This window comes from Aythya ferina (assembly GCF_964211825.1).
Source record: "Aythya ferina genome assembly, chromosome: 13".
NCBI lineage: Eukaryota > Metazoa > Chordata > Aves > Anseriformes > Anatidae > Aythya > Aythya ferina.
This window is the reverse complement of record NC_140311.1, coordinates 7,233,154-7,248,999: the sequence shown is the minus strand read 5'-3', so window position 1 is coordinate 7,248,999 and position 15,846 is coordinate 7,233,154. Positions and strand designations below refer to the sequence as shown.

Genomic DNA, 15,846 nt, shown 5'->3' with positions numbered 1-15,846 from the left:
CAACACACCACTGACTTATGAGTTGGATAAAATTGTTGTGCATAGAAGTTTTGCATGGGAAATGCACGTGTAACTTCACAGATAGATTGGAAACCAGAGTGGCAACAGCTTGCCTAAGCAGGAATTACAGAAAGGAAGATGGAGACATTACCTACCCTGGATCAAGAGCAATACTTTTAGCTTAATGTCTCAGCAGTGAGTTTACATCTTGCCATAGTGGCATGGAGCTTGGATTGCAGCCAGTGCTTTCATATGCCCTGCTTCTCAGACAGGCTTTGCAGCTGCCCCTGGGCACTGCTCCTGCCTTTGCTACCTGAGCAAGTGGTCCTGGAGCCTGACACCACGCTCATGGCACCGCTGTAGCTGCATCATAGGGGGGAAGAAGCAACACCAAGAGCTGGTGTGCATCCCACTGGCTGTAAACATCACAAGCTGCTGAACCAGATATACAAACAAACAACAAAAATAAAACACTAAACCAAAAAACAACCAGCAGACAACCCTCCCTGCTCTCCCTACAAACCCCACCACATTTAATTCTTGAAAGCGATGGTTGCAACCAAAGGTTGCAATATCTGGGATTTCCACCCCTAATTTCTGAGCTGGTAAAGATCAAATTTAAGTTTTTCTCTGCTATGCAGGGGGCTAGAACCTGGAAAGAGGTTCTGGTATTAATCACCCGTAGGAGGCTTTAGGAAAAAGAGCGCCTTTCTATTTATCGTGAAACTGGAAATAAATAGGGAGCACCGCAGAAGGTGCAGCTGCGTGGAACCCAGCGCCAGCAGGGGAGTAAGAGAAGAGCAAGGACTAAAGTGAGCGTGGAAGGCGAGGAAGAAGAGAAATCGCTTCCCCCAAAACGCCCCGGAGCCAGCCCCAAGCTCCGTGAGGAGCGGAGCGGCCGCGCCTCGCAGCGCCCTACCTCAAGATGGCGCCCGGCGCCTCACCCGGCAGCACGCAGGCGCCGCGGCCCCAGCGCTGTGGTGACGCCGCCGCTGCCGGCCTCCGCCTGGGCTGGGGCTGCCTCCGCAAGGCGCTGCCGGGGGGGTGGGAGTCGGGGCTGCCGCCTCGCCTCATGCTGCCTTCGCCCCCTGAGGCTGGAAGATGAGGCTGCTGGCGGCCGGCATCTTGCTGCTGGCCCATCTCTGCACCGCCTTCTACCTGCCCGGCCTGGCGCCCGTCAGCTTCTGCGACGACGACAAGGAGAGCGAGGGCTGCAAGGTGAGAGAGCCCTGGCGGGAGGCCCGGCGGGGCTCCCCGATGGCCGTGCAGGCACCGAGGGGGCTTGACGGGGTTTCTGCGACCGAGGAACCCTCCAGGCGTGAGCCCCGGCCGGTCCCTCTCGGGACGGACCTTTGCTCCGGGGAGTGACACCCGCCGCCTTCTCCCGGGCACACCTGGCGTTTCCCCCGGGAGGGCGGAATTCTCCCTTTCCCGCCCAATTTTTCAGTCATGACTGGAAAAAAAGCAAATTTCCCTTCATTGCTGCAGCCTCCTGTGGCGGCGGGGCTGCTGGGGGATGGCTGTGGCGTGGCCCGGCGCTGCGGTCGGGGCCTGTCAGAAGAGTGCAGGAACTGTGGCGTGCTGCAACTTTGGTTAGCTCCCGACAGTTGCTGATGCGCCTCGTGTTGGCCGTGCCTCTGATTTTGCAGATTTGTATTTTCATACTTCTCTTCTCCGTTTCAGTCGCTAATTGAGCTCTTTGTGAACAGACTGGACTCGGTTGAATCGGTCCTGCCATATGAGTATGATGCGTAAGTACACCACGACAGGCTTCCAGAAGCATTTGGAAAGTTTGTTTTCTGTTCTTAGTGCAATGATACAACCCATAACACAAGTGCTCTTGTTTCCTGTAAGCCTTGTTTTGGGTGTACAGAAAGGATTGTTTTGGATGTACAGATAGCAGAGCAAATCCAGTGCTCATCAGCAGGACTAAAATGCAACAGTGGAAAGGATGAAGGCCAACCCTGTGCCTCCTGACCACCTTCTGTTACTGTTAAAGATGAGGCTGTTGAGTTTCTACGGGTTCTTTGCATTTGAGCTCAGTTTTAGACTTAGCACAGACTGTTTGACACATTTGAAACTCCTTCCTATTTGTCAAATCCAAATCTTTGTGTTTTTTGTTTCTGGCAACTAAAGTAATTGAAAGGAAAGTCACTGTTATTTTTCTTTCACTGCCAAAGCTCTGTATTTAATTTTTGGGTTTTATTTTCACTTTGATTGTTGTTGATGTATACTATATCTACAAAAGCACTGCTAGTAAGCAGTTATACGCAATCAATAAAATCGTCTTGCTGTTTAACATAGAAAAGAGAAACTAGCTGTTAATGTAGCTCTAACACTGTGTAATGCAACAGTAGCAACAAGGCCACAGACTAGCTCAAAAAGTCAACAAAATCTCTATTTGCACTAAACTTTATGAAAGCCAATGAATTTAGGCCCACACATTGAGGAAAAGTACTTATTCAGCAAAGATAAGTGAATCTCTTTTTCTTAACCTACTGCTGCCCATGTTTAAATAATAAAGACACAGAATGGTTATATTTTCGCTCCAATTTTCAGCTGTTTCAGACTATATTGAGTCAAAAAGAGTTGGTGAATGGTATTTGGCAGTGTGGAATATTAATATTGGAAGTACTTCTTTGGAACGTGTTTCATATTAAAGAGTCTTTGTAAAAGCCCCTTTAAGAATGGGGGGTGATTTTTATTTTTATTTTTTTTTCCAAGAGAATGGACAGACTTTTTTTTTTTTAATGCAAAACATGATATTGTTTGTTTAAACTGTTACTTGAAAAGACTGTTTGGACTAAAAGCCATGTGTTTTGTTAAATATACTTTACCTTTGAAATACCTTGGTTGAAACTGACATCAAATAGGAATATTTCTATTTAATATATACAGAAGCACTTATACTTTTATTAACAGCTGCAGGCCTACTGAAAGAAACATGAAAACTGCAATGCTAAGGACAAAACTTAAGAAATTGTTTTAGGCTATTATTTACAATTATATGGTAATTAAAAATTAAAGGTTATCTTTTCTACTGTGTTTTTTTTTTTTTTTTTTTTTTTCCAGTTTTGACTTCTGTCAAGATAAGGAAGAGAAAAGACCATCAGAAAATCTTGGGCAAGTGCTGTTTGGAGAGAGAATAGCATCATCTCCATATAAGGTTGTTTCATCTCTTAAATACAATCCTGTTTAAATTTGATAGCTCTCTTTTTAATGGCTGTAGTCTGTTGATATAGCTGAAGACATGGCTGAAGAATTTGTGAGTTTTTTGGTTTTGTTATTCATTTAAACTTTGTACAGTTTATGCAATAAAAATGAACAAAAAAATCCTTCCAGTCCCAAAAGCATTGAAGGGTGACTAATAAAAGTTAGGAAGCTGTGAGCCAGTAATCACTCTTCCCTCCTGTTTCTCTATGATAGAGGAATCAAGAAACTAAGTAGTTCTTGAACAGCTGGGTATATAGCCTAGAGTGTTAGGTGATCTGAAATCATTTTTTGAGCTGTAATATAGGAGGCCATAAAGTGCTGGTTCAGGAACTGTTTCACATACATCTTAGTTGTGCTATCAGGCAACTTCCAGAGTGGGAAGAGAAGCCAAGCTGGGGCTTATTTCCTGCTCTCCTAGAGGTCTCTTTCTCCTTTATTCTCTGAGCTAATGTAGTCGTATGATTGCTAACCACAAGAAGCTTTTAAATACAAAGCATGATGTGTCATTTGGGCTTGATACCTGTAATTTAAGAACTGTAACAGTTATGTCTTTGAAATGGCTATATAGTACAGTAATTAAAAATGCCCTGTTATTGGTTATCGCTTAAGCCTTAATAATATTAGAATTTTCAGTCATGGTCTTAGTTATGTTAGCTCAGTAACAGGTAAATCCTAACTGGGTTAGAATACCAGTTTGATATACAAATGTGAGCATGTTAGCATTAGGTGGTGTCTGCCCTTGAAGCATAGACATTGTGCAACATGTTACATTTTTGGCAGCGTTGTCTGATAACTTAAATCATGAGGGAAACACAGCTAAAATTAAAGCAGAACATTAAAAAAAGATTTAGTTAAAATCTGGTGTAACAGATGACGAAACTGTCAAAATAAACTGTTAAAAATAAGAAAGCAGTACCTTTTCTGCTCATTTTCAAATGTTGATCATCTGAAGGTTATTTATCTGGGCTGTTGTAGACTTTTAGCAACATGAAAGGGGAATACAGTTTCCAGATATACAGAACTCTTGAAATTTAGTCAAAGCAATTTATTTTATGGGGAATTCTGCCTCAAACTTTCATGTCAGGGATGTACGTCAAATAAGTTAGCTTTACAGGAGAAGTCTGGACAGATTATTGAAGCAAAACTTAAATTACTCTCTTTGTGTACTTTCATACCAGTTCACTTTTAAGAAGCAGGAAACATGCAAGAAAGTTTGTACAAGGTCTTATGACCCAGAAAACAGTGCTGATAGGAGCAAGCTGGCTTTCTTGAAGAAAGGAATGCAGTTGAACTATCAACATCACTGGTAAGCTGAAATGTGTGCTTGAGCTTTTTTCAAGTTCCTTTTTTAGCATCACGTTATTTTTCTTCTAAGTGGTTGCTTTCTTCCTTCTTCTATCAGATTGTTGTCCTCTACTGTGCATCTTGTGGGTGCTACTGAAAACTGTGCATTACATGGATGTTAAATGTCAGTATGAAATAAGGTGCCTATCTCCTGAGGACTTGTTCTTTGATAATTTCTTTATAGGATTATTGATAACATGCCTGTAACATGGTGCTATGATGTGGAAGATGGACAAAAGTACTGTAATCCAGGATTCCCAATAGGATGTTTTGTTACTCCAGATGGTAGAGTTAAAGATGCTTGTGTTATAAATGTAAGTGGTGGAACTTTTTTCTTTAGTATAGTAGATGTAATTTATTTCAGAGTTTTATTTTTAAGCTTTGTTTTCCTGAAAAATAATAGGTAACCTTGTAAGTATAGTTAATATTCAGAATGTGGGCACTGAAAAAACAGAATGGCTTCTTTTGTATGCAGTGTCTTTCTGATAGAAGTGTCCAAAAAGACACTTTGTTTGTTTGTTTGTCTACATGATGCTATAAAGTAACTGTTTTGATGTCTGAAAGCCTTAGAAAACTCAGAGTTTTTGTTCTGAAATGTCATATGTATCCATCTCCATACCTATTAATTCTGTGTCCACACAACTTGAATTGTGTCTGTGTGCAAGACCTTTTATGGATTTCACATACAAGCTGTCTAGTGAAGATCCAGAAATGAGCAGCGCTCTAGTTGCAAAAGCTATGTCTAGCACAGTTTACAACCTAAATATCTCAGGATTTTTCCCAGATGGCTGGAAGATAACACAGCTGTGATAGAGGAAAGAATTATATTCACAACAGTTTGAAATGTGTCACTCATCCTGGGAGTTGTATGGTGAACTACTGCTGTTACATATATTAGTGATGCAGTTCTTCTGAGGTGGAGGACCACCCTCTTGAGAGAGCAGTTTGCTGTGGCTGTGCTCTGCCACATAACTTACTGCTTGTATGTAGTGCAGTCAATTTATTTGTATTAACATGTGATGCATTTATCATGCATGTTCACTTAACTCTGAAAATGGTCGGTGATTTGAATAACCTGCTCTAGTTAGGTGTTCATCTCTATTACTTTGTGATGTTATGCTGTAGGGTTATTGAGAAGATTGATTTTATGTTACATTGATACTGCTGTCTTGGAAGCTTTGTGGTACATGGAAAATGTTTGTGGCAAAGTCAGTAACTTAAACAATTTTATTTTTTTTATAGGATGAGCTTCATATGTAAGTGGCAATAGTTGAATTTCCTAGTGAGTGCTCAGGGAGATTGTATGGTATATCCATGAAATGCTGCACACATTGGGTGTGCTAGCTGTGGTGTGGGTGCTTTGCTAGTGTAGCTGCAGTACTCAGCTTCAGTTTTAGTCTGTAGCATCTCGTTGCAAAGCACAGCAGTAGAAGAAAGGATTGCTACCTTGGCAAATAAGAACGTAGCACAGTGAATATGACTGATTTCTGGGCTGAGTTGGGCAATATCATTCTTCTCAAGAAGTATACCTAAATAACTATTTTGGAAGATGTAATTATCCCTTCAAAATGGGGCAGAAAAGAGGTTGTTACCATGCAGTGTCAGAACTACCGTTCATCCTCACATTTATGTAGCTAACAAATTATATTACTGCCTCAGCTGCTACTTTAAATTGTAGGGAAAAGGTACCTAAAGATAGGGTTATAGTATGATACAGGCATGATTCTAGTCTTCTTCTGGCAGTTAAAGATGAGGAATCCAGATAACTTTAGTGCAAGACACTTTAATGTTTTGCTGAGAGGGACAGGAGAGGAATATTTTATGGCAGTTGGAAAATGGCTAACATATAAAACCAAGAAAGGAACTTTAAAATTAGAAACTCAACTGGAAGTCCATTATTCTGGTCCCTTAATTCAAGTGAAAGTTATAGTTAAAGTTTTCTAAACAATGACAATTGTGGGAAGAAAGGAAAATTCAAGTCAAATTGAATTGACTCAGGTATCTACTGTGATTTTTTTTTTTGAATATGAACTTTATATAGTTCTTCAGTTCCAAGTTCTGGAAGGATATGGATGACAAAGCAGAATAGCTACTGAAAGTGAAAGGTACTCTTTTGAAGCAGAACCTATTTTGTCAGCTTCAGTAGCTGGAGTGTCTACCAGGTAGGCTGTATGTCGGGCGGGAAGCAGTGGCAAATCTGAATTACTGGCAGCTTGAGTAAGATCTTTGAACTTGTTTTGGCAGCTTTGTGCAAAAATAGTGTCATACGCTTTTATATCTTAATAGAAACACGTGATGCTTTAACTATGATGTGGGTATTATTTAGATAACATGCTACAATGTACTGTTTAAGAAAATGTGTATATATTTTATACAAGCATGTAGAAAAATGTTTTTTCCTGCTCCTTTATTGGACAGTAGTCTTATTCTAAAATTCATGACTGCATTGCGCCCTCTCCTGCTGGAAGTTTCTTAAGCTCTTGATGATATTTTTTTAGTCAGAGTTTAACAAGAAGAACACTTTCTACCTCTTCAACCACGTTGACATAACAATCATGTACCATAGTGGGAAGGATGAAAACTGGCCTGGTGCAAGACTGGTGATGGCACGACTGAGACCACAAAGGTAAATCTGCATTAAAGCAGCAAATTCTGGTACTGAGGAATCTATCAGTAGTTGCAAACTTTGAAATGATGTTTGGTGTTACTAAGTTCTGAGGAACCAGTTATTTTGAACTCTGGTAAAGTTTTCAGTATACTGGTTCACAGCTGGAACTGTTTGTAAAGAGCAGTTCCATGGCTGTAAATGTCATATAACTTTGCTTTTCAGATGTTTCCCGAAGTCCATCCTGATTGGAAAAACTGCTTTTGTGAAGTCTTATAACCTGACACAAACAATAGAAGCATTCTCATGTTTATATTGATTTGCATATAGTTGTGCATATCTTTCCTTTCTAAAATATGTTTTAGATACATAAGAAGCATCCATTAATTGAGTTAAAGTTTCCCTTGTCATCTCTCTTACTTTTGCTGCACTGCACCCCAAATGTGCTCTGTACAAAGGTACAGATATACTTTATATATACATACTATATTTGTACAGATATACTTTTTCCTGCGTTAGTTTGAATACTGAGGTTCAAGTGAAGTATCAAGTTAATACTGCCATTCAAAACAACATAATATCTGAGAAGACTGACTTATCTTCTTATAAGTAGCTTTTTGGTTTCTGCACTAGTAGGTTGACCAAGAAAGGAGATGCAAGAATTCAGAGGTTGGACTGAAGTGATTACTTTGGCCTATTGCCAGTTTGCTCATGCATAGTTAATACTTATATGTATTTGAGAACTGCAGTTCAGTCTTCCCCTTTTCTATAGGGATTAAGTACGTTCTTAAATTACGTGACTACAACTTCTCAAATTAAACAGATGTATATGATTTGTGTGGAGATTTGGGTGTAGTTTTTTTTTTTCTTTCTGTTGCCATGGCATGGTGTAATTTTAGTGAGTTATACTTGCTATGCATGTTTATTCCTTCCATTTACCTCTGCTCCCAGATGGTGGCAAGAAGATTCTACCAACCTTCTCCATTTTTGTTTAATGCTTTATCGCTTGCATCCTGAATGGTTCAAAAGTAAGAGAACTTGATTGTAATGCAAACCACAAGGGGGCACAGTTAGGTTGCACATAACCTTGATTTTGTCATTCTCTGACCTGATGTTTTGCTTGGTGCTTTGCTTCAACCTTTAGCCTCTCCCAGTGGGGAGTATTTGAGGCTGGAGCACCCTAGACTGTTCATGAAAGTTTTATTATCTTGTAGCTTGACTCAGTTGTTGTCATGTAATAATGCATATAAGGAATAATTGTGTAGCTAAGCTGGGTAACTACATCTTGATTGAGAGGATGTGAGAGGGAAGCTATTTTCCAGTGTTAGAGAAGATTCACAGGAGAAAATTCAACCAAACTTTAAGGTTTCTTTGATTTTGTGCTTCTATAGCTGTAGTAAGGTGCAACAGAGAAGGGTTTATGCTTTTGAACTGTAGAATGTTGTTTGGAGTTGTTCTATATTTTTTGAGTATTAAAGACTGAAGAGAGGTGACATTAGACTGCTTATATAGGAATGGAAAATGAAAAGGTTTACACAGTCACTTCTGTTGCCCCAGCGTTTAAAAATAAATAAAAGGCACCACAAATCCACTAAAAATAAAATATACAACCTTCCCCTAATGACACTTGAGGGAAAATAAGAATCTGTGGGAGACTGATAAAGTCTCCATCTTCCTTGTTGACAAGCATATACTGATGTTAAGTCCCTCATCAATAACGTGGTCTTGTTTAAAATGTGGAGGAGAGGTATGATGGCAGAGAAAGGCGTATTTCATGTTAAAACTTACCTTCTTACCAGGTAAAGATCTTCAGGTTTCATGGCCCAGTTAATCAAGCAGCATATTAGTTTAGGACTAGGATGCTGTTCTGATGTGGCAAAAAAAAAAATATAAGTGGGTAGGGCAACACTATATCTCCCATAGTTTTGGAGGTCTTAATTTCTTGTCTCTCACATACCTGGCAATCCTGAGTGTACCTGTAATGTTCTCAAGTGCCCAAAAGTCTGAACATATATTAACTGAAGATAGTGTTCCAAATCCCTGGGATGCTTTCTAGGGAGATTTTAACTCACTGCAAGTGCTGGTAAGAAATAGTATTCAGCTCTACTGTGACTCTAAAGTTGTTACAGAAATTATGAATAATGATGCGTAATTATATACATGTATTTGTTTCATATTATCTGTAACTACAAACATAAGAGATAATAGAGGTATCTTTGAAAATCTTTGACCTTTAGTGGTAGAAACACGGAAAAGCAAGTTCTCAAGGAAGTTGAATAGCTGAATCAAAATTATATACAGAGCTCTTCCTGTTCTTTTTTTTTTTTTTTTCCCATTAAAAACCCATTCTGATTACCCTTAAAAAGAAATTGTGAAAATTCCTGCTGTTGATTAGATGTAATGTTATTTTATTTAACTATTTTTTTTCCTTAGTTACAAACATACAGATGAAAACAACTTAAGCTGTGAAGGTCCACCTATGGAGATTCCTGGAGAATTCAACAACAAACTGAATTTGATCTATACTTACTCAGTGACATTTGAAGTAAGTATTGAATCTGTTATATGTAACTCCCCAAAAGTACAAACCCAGAAAAAACGGATAATTTGCAAAGAACCGTAACTGGGCTAAAGCAGTGTAAACTCCATGAGGATGATCTTGTGAAGCATTTTTCCCCAAAACTATGATGTTTCCATTGCTGTAGTTGCAATTGACAATTGCATTGCTGTAGTTGCAAGTGACACTTGGAATATGTAGAGACTTTTTGCCTTCATCCACCCGCCATCATTACCATCATTCAGGATTCTGTGGGTCAAATATCCTCAAATTTTATTTGTAACTGCAATCTTTGCTGTCTTATTGAGAACCAGATCTCTTGGTATTAGAAAACAAATGGAAAAAATATAGACTTCAGTTTTGCCCTGTTTTATTCAATCTAATGACTTTCTGTTAGTAATAACTTAAAGAGTTCTGTTCCTTGACTTATACTGCGTTTTTCAGAGTTTTTTTGTCTGATGGTGCCATGCTTTCATTTGGTAGCATTTTTTTTTTTCTTTTGGGATAGTGGGCCATTTGTCTTTTAGAGTATTATGCTTTATTCAGCCTGCTACAACTTAGTCAGGAGGAAATCTGACTTTCTTGCTACTGTGTCTTTACCATAGCATGGAAAGTGAGCCTCCTGTGGGGGTGAGAATAACGTGGTTTGAACTATTGCAAACCTTTGTGCCTCACTTCCAGTCTGTCCCGAAGGCATGGTTATTCTTCTGATGTAAGACACTGATCTAAAAGGATTTGGCTTGAGACCACCGGCTTATTTTGCATAGGCAGTCAAGTAACAGCTTTCGTTGTACCAAATGGAATTTGATTTGAACCAGAGATCTTGAGGTGCGAGGCTCTATATGCTGTTACTTTTCCTTTGAGACTCTCTGATTTTACTACGCGATTGAACCTCCTGTCTATTAACATTTTTGTTTAAATTTTGATGATGAATTGCAGTGTAGACTTGCAATGTGCACTTTGTCCTGTTATAGATGCAATGTGTTAGGTGTTTGGGCTATTTACTCTCTTTTTCTTGGGAATAGAGCATGTAAGTTTTAACAGCTGTTGGTTCAGATGCTTCCAGCAGATGGCACTCAAGGCACTTCAAAATTGACTTTTCTATTTTATCCATTAGCTTTGATTTGGAATGAAAGAAAAAATAAAATATATCAGGCATTATCAATAGTTTCAAAATAAATTAAAAGGGTAGTATTCATCTGTGAAAAATATTTTAAAAGAGGAGAACATTAGTTTCAGTAATCTTGAATACATAAACAGGTAAAATGCATTTATTGCCCTTTTTGATATGAGAGCTGATTTCTGATGAGAGAACTTTGGTGTCTGTTCTAATTCATTATAAAAGGCCAAGTATTCAGCTTTGTGTGTGTGAAAGGTTACAATTGTGTCTCACATGTTTAATACACAAGTGTACAGAAGTGTAAGCACGTGAGCAGTTTGATACTCAAATAACAAACTTTAAAACCACCCTTCTGGAACATCTGTCCAAATTATCCTTTTGCTACTGATCAGCTACAGATTGTGCTAGTAAAGAGTAACTTGTGGCAATTTCAGCCACTTAGCTGTATTGGTGCAATTCATTGTAACTTTTTTTTTTTGATCCAGAACACCACTTGAAACTTAAATCCTAGGTCATTGCCAGTATAGTCTAAATTTTGATAATTAACTGTACAGTTTTATCATCTGGTAAAGAGGCTAAGAAATTTGTATGAACTTCACACCAGTCAGGAGACAGAGTTTAGTAGCAGGACAGCAAATGTACCTTCCATGAGACTAGCTGGTGGAGGATAAGGCTTGGAGGTCAGAAGAAATTATCGCTTGTACCACTTTAACACGAAGCATCTAGAGGAGGAGGTAGGAGAGGATGGAAGTCTCTTTTGAAGAGGAAACTTGCTGAAAGATTTGTTCTTATATCCTTCAAAGGGAAAACAGAAATCAAAGTTGTCAGTGGGTATGTTGCCAGGAGTGGAAAATAGTCTGTGTCATATACCATTATGGCAGGGAGCAAGAAAGTTTGTGCTAAACCCATTAAAGATGATGAGAAAGGGAAAAATCCAGGGGAAACTAGAAACATGCTCATAAGGTGTGTTGAACAAAGTTGAAGATTCATGTCATGTGCTATGCTGGGAATATCTTGTAGCAATGGCATGATTGTATTTGGGAGTTGCAGGCAGCTACATAGCAAATCATGGGAAGATGAGGCTTAGTGAAGCCCCACTTGAAGGTAGAAGGCACGAATAGGAGATTTCAATAAATGAAATATTCTTTGAAAGGCTCAGGAGATGAAAAGAATTATTAATGCACAAGGGAGGTCTAACATCCAGGTCTGATACCAAGCTTAGATATTAATGCTGAATGGAAGGTTTCTGGAAGAGATTGTGTGTGCTTATTTCTTCTCAGAGACTGCAACAAACTTGTATTTGTCTCTATTAATTGCTATTTAATTTCTTTATAGGAAAAGAATAATATTAAGTGGGCTTCCAGATGGGATTACATTTTGGAATCCATGCCACACACAAACATCCAGTGGTTTAGGTATGACTTGTATTTATGCAGTGAATAACCTTGCTGGGGAGCACAAAGGTTTCTTATTTGTGCTTCTAGAGATACATAACTTCTGCTGTGGTAAAACAAAGTCTGTTAGTCTTCAGGCAAGTAAACTTTCTTGTTTTCATATGTGGAGTGACTTATCAGTCTTGCATCTCTTGGGAGCAACCGAAGTATTGCATTTCACCAAAGGAATGCAACATTAGTGTCCAAAAGGAAGGCAACCTCTATGGTCTTACTTCATCTCCATTTTGTAAAACTTCTGAGAAGTTGCTGCTCTGCAATGTTGCTATTGTTACTGACTTTTTCCATTTGTGAAGTAAGAGGTACATATGTGCACTGCATGTTTTGTACAGAGCAGCTGCAAACAAAAAAAAGGGCTGCTTTTATGAGTAAAATATATCAAGTAAGTATATGATTTATGTTGAAATTATAATGTGCAATATTAAGTGTTTGAAAAGGCTGATCAGATTAAATATGTATCCAGAAAATACTAACTGGCATGATGTAGATTTGATGGGTTCATACATGTAAAATCAGCTTTGAGAGCTGTAGCTGTTTCACTAGGAAAATACCTTTGGAGCCATATAAAAAGGAAGATGAAGAAATGCAATATGTAACTGTCTTGAGAATTAACAACGTAAATAGTATTCTTGCTTCTGTCTCCTAAGAAGTCATAAAGGTACACAACTTAAAAAGGTGTATCTTCTCTGTATGAGAAAGTACTAAAAGGTCTGACGGAATGTCTTGTCTAATATCTGAGTATCTGAGGCTATTCCTATTGACTTGATCTGTACATGTGGTTTTGAATTGGAGTGCATGTCCTGAAACCTGAATAAGCAGACTGAAAGCCTGACTTTTTTTTTTCTTTACCTACAGTATAATGAATTCCCTCGTAATTGTTCTCTTCTTGTCTGGCATGGTGGCTATGATCATTCTGAGGACCCTTCATAAGGATATTGCAAGATACAACCAGATTGACTCTTCTGTGAGTAAGATTTACAGCTTTTGTATATGTATGCATGTTTTCTGGCAATGGGGATATCTCTCAAATAGTGTATACAATATGAAGAGATGTATAACTATCTAGAATTTGAAACATGATAATTTATCTGGCAGTTAAAAATAGCTTTATTGCTATTTCATCTCTCCTAACGGAAGGAATAAATGGGCAGATATGACAGTCATACTTCTTGGGAGTCGTTTTAATAACTTTTAATATGCAAGGACAGACTTCAGCTTTAGGAAGTATGTGGAGTGATTCACAGATTTTTTCTTTTGCTAGTGAAGAAACTCATTTTTAAAACATAAGTCCCTTTGTTCCAAAGTCTTAACAAAGGAAAGCTGGTGTTTTTATTTTATTTTTAACATAGATTTTCACAGCATACCAACAGCCACAGGATACACTGTAGACATTGAAAAGCTGAAGGAAAGTGTTCTGTCAGTGGTTCACCATCAGGAGGTATCAATTGCTCTGAGTCCTATGACTGCATTATGGAGTCAGTCAGGATGTACAGAGGGTAAACATGTCACTGATCTAAGCAGCCAGTAATGATCTTTATGGAATCTGCATCACTGGAGATACCAGTGCAATCTGGACATGGTTCTGGGTAACCTGCTCTAGGTAGCCCAACTTGAGCATGGGGGTTGGACAGGATAACTTTCAGAAATCCATTTCAACCTCAGCTAGTCCGTGAGTCTATGACTGGCAACCTGGTTGCTTCTGATTATACAGAAGATTCCTTGTTAGTGCAGCCCTGTTTGTAGTCATGTTACACAGATTTAACACAGGAGCTGTGCTGTAATTGTTGTAGGTATACGTGCAGCACAGAAACAAAGATTTTGCTATCCATTTGGCATGTTTTCTTTCTAGAAGTGTGTTTAAAAGTTAAAACAGCCAAACTTGTGAAGAGCAGATATTTTTATTGATAGCCGAGTTTTCCCCTCTTGATGACAGATCAGGCTTAAGAACTACTGCAGACAGGTATTGTGTCTATCTGAAGCTGCAGTAAGAAGCTCCTTTGTTGTAACTTTTCCAGTTCCAAGGTAGTAGTAGTTTGTCAGGTAGCTTGTCCAGAAAGCAAACTCTCATAAGAAATATCATACTATGCACCTTTGTAAGGTAAGCGAAATCCTTTAAAAGTAACTGACAGTTATAGCAAAATAAATAAATAAAAATTAAACTAAGGGCTAATAATGGAGTAAAATTAATGTGAGGAACAGTATTTTCTTGCTAAATGTGACAGGAGAGATTCTGATTAATGTAGACTAATACAAATATATGTTGCCTTCTGTCAGTGGCTAGAAAGTGTGATGGAATCATATACTCCCTCTCTACTGAGGAGATCACAGTATTGTATTTTGTGTGCAGCATGACTTCAGTACATTTTCAAGTAGTCTCTAGCTGTGTTAGAACTACTTGGCGTATGCAACTGTTTATTTTGCTAATACAATTATCCTTGTAATCCCTGTATCAAACTGAACCTGGTTTGTGTGACCAAAGCTTGTTGCTGACTGCCTGAATCCATTACAAGTTCTTTTGAAATATTTACCCCTTCAGAATGGGAAAGGGGCAAGTCTCTATGGTGGCTTGCTACCCTGGAAGAGAATATAACTGATGGTGAGGGGGGAAAAAAAAAAAGACTTGACCAGTTGACTGAGAGTGAAAGACTGAATGAAAATTTACTCTTTCTAATCAGTAGAAGTGGTATTTGCAAGCCAAAGATGAGAAGTAATGTCAGATACTATAAAGGTTTGAATTTGCACTGTCGTTGCTGTCTATCTGGATAAAAAAAAATACTTTAAATGCACAAAAATGTTTAATATTGAAACTAAAACATCTGAAAGTACTTTTATTCTTCTGTGTTTTTGATATTTAATGTCTTTTGTTAATGCAAATGCAGACAGTAATTAAAGTGGAAGAATTTTTCCATGTTCTTTAACTGCTCCTTTTTATGAAGCTCCTGTTTGATCTCTCAATTAAATCATGTTCAATATCTTATACTGTGTTGTCTTTTTATTAGTTGGTCATTCTTAATGTGATAAAGAGTGAGACTTTTAAAAGTTTGATTAGTTTTTACGGATAACAGCAGGGATAGGTCCAACTTTCAAAAATCCACTTTTTTGTATTCTAGCCAGTGTAAGAGACTTAAAGATCTGTTGTAGTTCAAGGAGCTGATTTTAAAAAGGTGTGAAATAATGGTGCAAAAGAGGGTCCAGTCTGAGGAAGATGCAGTGAATGAGATTAGTAATCTCACTTAGGGAATGCTGGTGGTTCACTGGAACACTTGAAGGGAGAGAAATGTATGGGCTGTGCATTCCAAACTTGCACAACATTTTCCTCATTTTGTCAGGAACTAAAGTATTAAGTGTTTATGCTTAGTGTTCACCATTTTGAAAACAGATAAAATTTAGCTTCAGATGGTAACCTTTTACATTCTTTCATTCCTTGCAGTTACCTGAGAAAAATCTTCCTTCTGCCTTTACTTTCTTATCTTCTGAACTTCAACTAATTATGGTGACTTAAAAGAAAGTGTGGTTTTCATTCTTCTTTAACTAAACAAACCTTTACTGGAAGAGT

General features: G+C 38.3%; 1 protein-coding gene across 1 annotated transcript in view; it reads left to right on the top strand.

Annotated features, from left to right (window-relative positions):
- Positions 1–956: 956 nt before the first annotated feature.
- The window catches only part of LOC311443791 (transmembrane 9 superfamily member 2-like), a 30,951-nt gene continuing 16,061 nt past the window's right edge, over positions 957–15,846 (top strand). The window contains exons 1-9 of the mRNA XM_084534261.1: positions 957–1,218; positions 1,684–1,751; positions 3,073–3,166; positions 4,392–4,519; positions 4,742–4,871; positions 7,056–7,183; positions 9,596–9,707; positions 12,175–12,254; positions 13,146–13,254. Of these exons, the coding sequence (XP_084390387.1) occupies positions 1,102–1,218; positions 1,684–1,751; positions 3,073–3,166; positions 4,392–4,519; positions 4,742–4,871; positions 7,056–7,183; positions 9,596–9,707; positions 12,175–12,254; positions 13,146–13,254 (966 nt within the window). The 5' untranslated portion in view covers positions 957–1,101. The remainder of the gene's footprint in view (positions 1,219–1,683; positions 1,752–3,072; positions 3,167–4,391; positions 4,520–4,741; positions 4,872–7,055; positions 7,184–9,595; positions 9,708–12,174; positions 12,255–13,145; positions 13,255–15,846) is intronic.